The sequence below is a fragment of the Maniola hyperantus genome, chromosome 14, assembly GCF_902806685.2.
Source record: "Maniola hyperantus chromosome 14, iAphHyp1.2, whole genome shotgun sequence".
NCBI lineage: Eukaryota > Metazoa > Arthropoda > Insecta > Lepidoptera > Nymphalidae > Maniola > Maniola hyperantus.
This window is the reverse complement of record NC_048549.1, coordinates 12,728,294-12,737,985: the sequence shown is the minus strand read 5'-3', so window position 1 is coordinate 12,737,985 and position 9,692 is coordinate 12,728,294. Positions and strand designations below refer to the sequence as shown.

The following is a 9,692-nucleotide window of genomic DNA, read 5'->3' as shown; positions in this document are numbered from 1 at the left end:
GACACTCGACACTTCTCAGCAGATACGGTAGCAGCGCCTCGGTGACGCAACGCAAGTAGCGCAACTCAGCGGTTCGATTGCTGGCCGCCACGTGAATCGACGGCCGACCGCCCGCCGACCACACAGAGTAGTGACGCAGCGCGCACGGCACGAGGCGCGAGCAGATGAAACTCGCGTAGTTTATCTACGAAAAGTATCATAACTGACTAAGGCAGTCAATTGTGTACCATATTAAATTGTACTTTTGACATGACAGTTGACACATATAGCAAGTCATTTCTCATAATTTACACACTATACCAATTGCTCTGTCACCTGCATTCTTAAGCTGCACGCTGCGCTGCGCGACGCGGCAGTTATGTTGTGGGTATTACATTATTTACTTAGCTTATGCTCGCGACTTCGTCCGCGTGGACTACACAAATTTCACCCTCTTAGGGGTCGAATTTTCAAAAATCCTTTCTTAGCAGATGCCTACGTCATAATAGCTATCTGCATGCTAAATTTCAGCCCGATCCATCCAGTAGTTTGAGCTGTGCGTTGATAGATCAGTCAGTCAGTCAGTCACTTTTTCTTTTTATATATTTAGATTTATTACGATTATGTTGTGGGCATTATATTATGTATTTGTTACCTTAAGAGCTCTTCTAAGTAGAGACGCAGATGCAAATCTGAGTTGGTGACGTAACTCATCTACAAAAAACGGTTGCAGTGTAATCTTGCTGTACCATGTGTTTATAAATTGCTCCAAAATTGTATTATAAAACTGAAAATTAAAAAAAATTGACATATATTTCATCCAAAAGTATATTCTTTTTAGTAAGTTTTAGGTGTGTGTAGATGAATAGATAGTTTCAATGACTTTTCCAAATCTCCGCTGACTGGAATTAAACCTGGCACCTTCCTTTTAGAAGACCACTGCGCCAAGGAGGTTTGTAAAACTATTCCCGTGTTTCATCTTGTGTCAAAATAGCTCTACACGGGTTCTAACTTACATCTTCTATGGCCTGGTCCAATTGTTTGTGTATCTGTAGGCCAGCCCAGGGCTCCGCAGATATTTCTGGATCATGTCGGTCACAGCCCTTTGAACCGCACGTGTCGCAACCCTATAGGAATAGAAAGGAATCTTATACATCCATACTAATATTGTAAATGCGAAAGTGTATTAGTCTGTCTACTAGCTTTCATGGGCCATTGAACCGATTTTGATGAAATTTGGTACAATGTTAGCTAAAGTCCTGGGGATGGACATAAGCTACTTTTACCCCAGAAAATCAAAGAGATTCCAAAGGATTCTTAAAGGCCCATTTGTTTAACCAATTTATATAAGAAATTGACATTGACATTTTTATCCCACAAAATTCAAAGGGTTCCCTCCCACAGGATCTTTATAAAACTTAATACATGAGAATGAAGTCGCTGGTATCATCTAGTAAATAATAATGTTAGTCTGCATGTGTTTATCATTAATGGAAATCATAATTACTAACACCTGAACATGACTAATTAGTAATTACTATCTGACTAATGAAGTCATAGTCAGTAATTAGTGTTGCTTCATGCTCAATTTACTTCATTTAGTGCTATTACTTTATAAACTAAAGCAGACCAGTAGCATTTATTTTAAGTACATCTTTTTTTGCATACTTAAAATATAAAAAATCAAGCCTGCCCATTGGTCACTATCAATTTTGCTCTCTTCAATATACAAATATAAAATAATTGTAATTGGTAATTAAATTTAAAAAAATGTTATCTTATTCATCATCATAAGGTTATAGAACATTACAGTTGTCAATGTATTCATTACTAGAGGCTAGTAACCCTACAACGTGCAATTAGTTCAATAAAACTAGGGCAATGTTTATAAAAAAATATTGTCAACACAAGGCACTTACTTTGACAGGAGCTTCGGCTGTATCGTCCTTTGGGAGTCTTTTTATGAAATGGCATGTTACTTGTTCCACAAACCTTTGCAAAATATTCAAATTCAACGCGTAATAACAAGCTACACAACCAAAAACATAACTGACAAATATTGTGACCAAGTGAAACCTGAAACAACGTCGAACTTTCTCAATAACTTAACAACTATGCATGTTTGCTTCATAACGATTATCACTAATAATTATCACACCTGTAGAAATACAAAACGGCGAATAAAGCAATTAGAATTCCTGCGCAAATAATATAATTTCTATTATCAATTTTCTCTATAAACTTGGTTTGACATCTTTCAGTCATGGTTAGGCGACGAACAATGACGTTTTTTGTCGGGGTGACCAACTTGAAATTGAAAATCTTACTATATCATCGCAAACCCTACCCAAGAGCGATAATAATAATAGCGACCCTGGAATGTAGTAAAAGAAATGGAAAAATCACAGAATGGTGAAATTTTAAAAACATGGGAAATAGTAAACATGGGAAATTCACACCAAACATTTTTGCTTCACTTTCGTGATACGAACCGCTAAGGTTAGGAACGCAGTTCTGGCACGTCTGTATAGTTACTTTTCAAGACTGAATAGGCACCTTCTATAATCTAGATGATGCCTATTCAGTCTGAGACTCAGTCTCAACCGCGACGCGTGCGCGAAATGACTCCCTTGAAAAAGTACCCCAGTTGGGTTCGAAACTAGTCGGGCTAACGTCGACTAAATACGTGGGTATAGCCGGTGACAGATATTATAATATATAGTTAATGGAAATCACTCACGATAGTTTAAACGCTAAAATAGTCTTTGTTCATTAATTAAAACCATATAGGTACTTAATTTGATTTTTTGCTCCCGTTGCGGTTGTCGCAACTATATTGCTATCTCATTCTTGATACTTGGCAGTGAATAAATCTGTCTTTATTATATTTCCACAAAAATCAGTTTCGTTATGGCCTCTTAATGAATGATTTGCAAGCATTTCTTCAAAAACTTTTGGGAAATTTTAGCTTAATGGATTTAAATAGGTAAAAGCTATTTTAATAATTGTTATCTAGAGGATTAAAATTATTATAATAGGTGAGATAATATAAGCATTATTAAACCATTTTCGTACTATTTTTTTGATTTTGTGTTAAACAAAGTTAAGTCCAAGAAACACGTGAATACGTATCTTTTCAAAACTTAGATGGCATACCTTATCTAAGCATACCTAATTATAATATTTTTCACATATTTTGCAGGATATTGAATAAGACAATAGCCCTACCAACATAGTAGAAAATTGCCACATGTGGGCACACTTTTTCCAAGTGACATAATGTAAGCAATGTTGCCATAAAGAATTACTATTTAGAGTTGCCAATTCACTATTCAGCATCATAAATTATTTTGAAATAAATTGAAGTATTATTTTATTAATAAATTAAATAAATAAATATCCATATACTTAATTAGAAAATAAATAGATATCATTTACATAAATTGTTTTTTAATATTTATTGAATTTCATACAAAAACAATGATTTTGAGATTTTTGTATTTGTTAGTTTTAAAACGAAGACTCAACTGTTAACCTTCAATTCAAATTCAAAAACTATTTGGATAATGGACTTTTTGGATCTTTTTATTTACAAAAACTAAAAGATTAAGTTGGGAAAACCAAGAAGACGTATCTACAATAAAAAGGTATTTTCATTTTTCTCTTTACTAATTCTCACAACCATAACCACAATTCAAGAAACACATGAAAAAGGTACCTATAATAATTTATTTTCATTTAAAAAATTTAGTTCCGATTTGATTTGTTATTTAAGGTTTGAATGAGATTTTTTGTTAATAAATTACAACTTAGTAAGCATAAAGAGCGCATTGTCGTCGCTTATCATTAATTAGTGTGTTTACATAGTTCACAGGTCATCTCTGTATCTTAGAGACTCTTATCATATTTACGCAAGTTAACTACCTACTCATTCTCATTAAAATAATACTTAACTTTATATTGTTCACATTTAAAGTATATAGATATTAAGTTTTGTGAAGATAAAAGCTTAATTGGTTTTATTTTGGGCAATTTTGTGTGATTAATCTCTCAAATAGTTAATATTGTACTTAAAGTCAAGTGTTTTTGCTGTAAGTATTTCATAACCTACTCTATAAATTTGAAAATCCTAAGTGGGGTCTACGTTGCAGAGAAACCCTATAATATTATTTAAACTCAAACTCAAATTATTTATTCAGAATTGGTAAAATTTTACACTTCCTGATTGTCAAAAATTTTTATTTGTAATATGATATGATATAGTGGTGACACAAACTCAGCTTCTAGATTCAAAAATTCAAGCCATGTTAATATGTCAGTCAGTCAGTACTCAGTTTAGTCTTTTATACTTACTAGAAGAGAACTAGATAAGAAACTTCGTCCATGTGGATTCCGATTTTCAAAATATTTTTTTTTCAATTTGGGGAACTCTTTGGTTGAGATCTATAGAGCGCACTCTGACTTTGCTTAGACTTAAGACAGAGCTATATACCTCACATAAATCTATCTCGTTTTAACTCAATCCTAAGTCTGAGCAAAGTCAAAGTGCGCTCTACATATCTCAGCCTTTGATTTTCCAGAATAAAGTCACAAGAATGTGGATGTTGCTCCTTCCACATTCATGTTGTGATTGAAGGAAACCAACAAATAAATGCACTTTCACATTAAATAGTAGTGATTTTTAGGGTTCCGTACCTCATAAGGAAAAACGGAACCCTTATAGGATCACTTTGTTGTCTGTCTGTCTGTCAAGAAACCTACAGGGTACTTCCCGTTGACCTAGAATCATGAAATTTGGCAGGTAGGTAGGTCATGTAGCAGACATTCTGGGAAAAATCTGAAAACCGTGAATTTAGGGTTAGATCACACAAAAAAAATTGTGGTCATGAACTAATAATTAGTATGTGCAATTTTCGAAGTAAGATAACTATATCAAGTGGGGTTTCATATGAAAGGGCTGTGCCTGTGCATTCTAAAACAGATTTTTATTTATTTTTATGCATCAAGGTTTTTGAATTATCGTGCAAAATGTCGAAATAATACGACTGTAGTACGGAACCCTCAGTGCGCGAGCCTGACTCGCGCTTGGCCGGTTTTGATTGTTATTTTGTGTGATTATAATTAAATTACTTATTCTTTTGTTCCAGCCAAAAATGATGCTACATAGGTACCTCCTGCAGGTATCCAAACAATGTTTTACGAGACAGTACATTCTACAGTCAAACTTAAAGCAGTCATATTGTGAGCTCCGACATAGATACAGCACTAAGACCAAAGAGAGAAAGTTTACAGACAGACACGAGTGGGTGGTTGTAGAAAATGATATAGGCACAGTAGGAATAAGTAGTTATGCACAAGAATCTCTGGGGGATGTGGTTTTTGCACAGCTTCCTGACCCAGGTAAGCAATCAAGGTCTAGGTTTCCAAATTCAAATTACTTCTAGCCCTTAAGATAAGTCGAAAGGATACCATTTTTATTTATATAGTGTTTTTTTTTACCGGGACAATATGGGGAAATCCAAAATCATAGGAGATATAGGGAAACTGTCTTAGGAACCAATTTTTTTAATGAAAATAATTTTGGCATTGTCAATTTTCCGGTCAAGCGTGAGTTGCCCATAAAAATAAATAAGCTGTTTAATTTTTTAATGCTGATCAGAGATAGTTTCGTGTAAGAATCACTTCATTGTATCGGAAGGAAAAATTGCATGTGTTTCGAAATTAACTGTCAAAATGCGGTTTTGACAGATAGTCAAATCAGTAAGTTTTTATCAAACGTCTAAACGAGCGATATTCTATGAAATACTGGGATGTGACGTCACATCATAATGACGTACTTTTTTAGTTTAATCGATAATTTAAAATGGTTATTACACTTAAAATTAAGAAAAAATGTGGATTTTATATATTTTGGAAGACCCTCTATTTAATAATCACTGAGAAATAATTTATTTTTGATGTAGTCTAATACCCAATTGATTTCCAGGTACGGAACTCAAAGAAGGCGATGAGTGTGGAGCCCTAGAAAGTGTAAAAGCAGCTAGTGAAATATATTCCCCAGTCAGCGGCACGGTCACAGAGAAAAACACTGATGTAGAGAAGAAGCCCGCTTTAATAAACACGTCGTGTTACGATAAAGGATGGTTGTTCAAACTAAAGATCTCACAACCTGACGAGCTTAAAGCGCTTATGACGGAGGTAGAATATGAAAAGTTTTTGAAAACAGATCTTGATAAAGATCATTGATATTATGTTTTGTTGTTGAATAGATTGTTGCTATTTATGATTATATTGTTTAGTTATGCATTACATAAGCTATTGATGTGATGATTTGTTTCATTTTAGAATAGTATTCTAGATGGTAGATGGTATCCATGATAGACTTATTAGACTAGTCCGCTCATTTATATCGTAGGGACCATAGAGAGTAGAATAAATCCATAGTTTCTATAGGGACTTGCAAACTGTGAAACTAACTCTCTTCAGCAGTGTTCCAACTAGATTTGAACATGGGACTATTCAAGGGTTGGCACAGTTGGATACTGGACCCAATGTGTCCTATCATTAGAAAAAGACCTTATCCTGCCTCAGTAAGGATATAAGGTACAATGTAAATAAGAAGACAAATAATTGTGCAATATAAATTTTATTTCTGTGCATTTTACAAACTAATTTGTTTAATAATGAATCACAACAAATAATAATTTTATAATGGCGATATAAAATGCTGTTTAACTAAAAGCAACAAGTTTTATATTTTCGTTTTTATAAAATTGTACCAAAAATACTTATCACAAATCAATTCCTTATCAAATATTGAGTTGATCATAAATGGCAGGGTTCAAACGGTCAATATATATATTTTTTTTTGATATCATGAAAAATTGTAGATAGATTACACACACTCTAAGCTGAAGCTTTAGTTTCGCATGCCTGAACTACAGTGACGGTGCCAGCGACGAGATCTCCAGGAACCTCAGCTCCCCCTACCGTGCCTTGCGAGTCGCAGCCTACAGACTCGCAGTCTGCTTGTCGCCGCGTCGCGAGCAGAGGCCCATTGAAATAGGATCCAGGACGGGTTCGAAACCAGTTGGGCATACTCCAATAAACACGTCAGTTTAGCCGTCACACATTGGTATTTAGATTGAATGTCACAATAATATATCATATCACTAGTCACAATAGTGTAAACGCTAAAATATCCACATAAATATATTATTGACCGCTGAACCTTTCCATTAAATATGTTGTTAAATTTCCCCCGATTGTAACGAAAATAAGAAAGATCTACCCTCTATGCACTAAATACACACTAAGTACACAGCACAGCATAAGAAAATTTGTTTTCGAATAATACATTTTAATAGAAGATTAGAAAATTCTACTTCAACACTATATTCAATCTATGTTACAGTACCCGGCCGAAAATATTGTACAACGACCTTTAGAAAGAGATAGCGGTTTCGTAGAACGTTGTCTGTGTTGTTGAGACGTCAACAACACAGACAACGCTCTATAACGTCACATAGGTATGAGTGAAAGAGACAACGCTCTACGCTATGAAGCCGAAATCTCTTTCTAAAGGTCGATGATATTTAATGTGTGCAGGTTTTTGATTGTATGATTTACATTATAGAATCAGAACTCATGTCAGAAATGAATATCTATATTTTTACCGAATTTCACATGCTGTAAAGAAAAATCTTCTAATCTAACCTAATCTTCCGTTTTTGATATTGAATACAATATAAGTACCTACATATATAATGTAAGAATACATAAGTAAAAGAATTAAAAAATGTTATATGCATCTATATCTAGGTATCTCTAATATGTTTTATATAACATTAAGTTTCGCAGATACTGTATTTTAATTTTTTTTTTGTAAATCTTTAACTTATATTTATATATAAAAACATAAAAATTAGTAAGAGCATATAATATTAACTATGAACTATTAAACATAACAATGTGGCTAATTCCATTGTACACAATCTCTAAACTAAACTAAAATGGCACGTCTAAATCTATTGCTATCCCTTTCATAATGTTGCTTGAGGAGAAGGATAGCATTAGATTTAGATCTGTTAATTTAGTTTAGTTTAGAGATTGTGTACTAGAGAATCGGCCCCATTAATTCAATTGAGATTAAATATTGCTTTAAATATATTATCTAGTCTTACCATAAATTAACAAATATTTAAATATAGTTTGTATTTTTATATGGCAAATAGTTTTAGGAAAGACCGGGAAGACTTTTTCGAAAGAGAAATAAGGAGGTTTCCAGGAAACGTTTGAGAAAATTTTCAAAGATGGCGCTGAATTTTACAACCAGTAAAGATGAAAAATAACACCTATATCTATACGATCTATGCTTTAATGATTAAGTCGTGTCAATCAATGACATAGGTGAAGAGTAAGAGCTAGCGTGCACTGCAATTTTCCTTATGTTTCTTCCCCACAAAATCTGTGATTTATAATAGAAGTAATTAATTAATTTCGCATCCGATTTAAATTTAAAAATTTAAAGCATAGGCGATATAGATACAGGAATTATTTTTCATCTTTAGTGGTGGAACTTTTCAGCGCCATCTTTGAAAATTTTCTGGAACGTTGCCTGGAAATCTCATTCTGTTTATAGTTTCTTTGAGTGGGGTTATGCAATTGGCTTGCTATACACTTAGTAGGTTCGACACAGGGGGTCGACTCTACCGCCCGCCCTACCCATATTATAAACTAGATGCCCGTCACTTCATCCGCGTGGATTTAGGGTTTTAGGAATCCCGTGGAAATACTTTGTTTTTTCGGGATTTACATCGTTTTCTGGGATAAACTTTATTTTAACATCTTTTTTCTTTAACTATACCCATGCATCGATCCGTTACTCTGTTGTGCTGTGATTGAAGAACAAATAAACTTTATTTATATTATAATATGGGTGGCGATGCGAATGCGCACTGCTGTAGCGCACGATAATTTGTTAAACTAAAAGATAGTTATAATAATAAATACTTTGTCTATTTTGTACACACATATATTATAAGAGCACCAAAAACTCTATTAAAAAATAAACTACACAGCAATAATTATATTTTGTAAAAAAAAAATTTTTTATGGAGTTCTTAAATTAAGATTACCTTCCCAATTTGTCCACAAAAATCTTACGACTACAATAAATTCTAGTCTCTAACAGCCGTACTCAGAGTCGCTAATTGTTACTTAAGATTGAGTTAAAACGAGACAGATTTATGTGAGAGAGATATAGCTCTGTCTCGTTTTAACTAATCTTAAGTAACGATTAAGCTACTCTGAGTACGGTTGTAAGCTCTTAACGTGAGAGTTCCTATAATAATATCTGAACTATTATAATTGGCATGATTTCTCACTATATTTAAACTCGTCATAAATGATTTGAATATTATGAGATCCTTATAAATTACTATTTACCTTAATCGAATTCATAAATTTTCATATTAATTGTTTATTTAAAATTTATATAAACCTATATATAGTACTCGGCAGAAAATAATGTACATCGACCTTTCTCGAAAACTTTGCCTTTCTATACCTAATATAAACTAATGTCACTTGTTAATGTTTGATTTTTATTCCTATTAATAGTATAAAGTATTTAATATAATATTTAATAATAGTTTTTCTTTTTCCTAATATTTCATATACTTTGAACAATGTTTCTATGAATTAAACTAAGT

At 33.2% G+C, this 9,692-nt stretch overlaps 1 protein-coding gene across 3 annotated transcripts; it reads left to right on the top strand.

The window, feature by feature from the left end:
• The first annotated feature begins 3,476 nt into the window (after positions 1-3,476).
• Positions 3,477-6,306, top strand: ppl (glycine cleavage system H protein, mitochondrial). Of its 3 annotated transcripts, none has more exons than XM_069503130.1 (3): positions 3,477-3,626; positions 5,127-5,379; positions 5,966-6,306. In XM_069503130.1, exons 2-3 carry the CDS (start codon positions 5,133-5,135, stop codon positions 6,223-6,225), a joined length of 507 nt encoding a protein of 168 aa, XP_069359231.1. In that variant the 5' UTR covers positions 3,477-3,626; positions 5,127-5,132; the 3' UTR covers positions 6,226-6,306. The 3 variants fall into 3 exon arrangements, with proteins under 3 accessions (XP_069359231.1, XP_034831476.1, XP_034831477.1); XM_034975585.2 differs by having other exon boundaries at positions 3,556-3,693; XM_034975586.2 differs by lacking the exon at positions 3,477-3,626 and adding an exon at positions 3,914-4,070.
• The last annotated feature ends 3,386 nt before the right edge of the window (positions 6,307-9,692 follow it).

Excerpts from the sequence above, each read along its gene's own strand:
- ppl (XM_034975585.2), top strand. Across the intron at positions 5,380-5,965 it reads TGCACAGCTTCCTGACCCAG|GTACGGAACTCAAAGAAGGC; the intron begins GTAAGCAATCAA and ends ATTGATTTCCAG.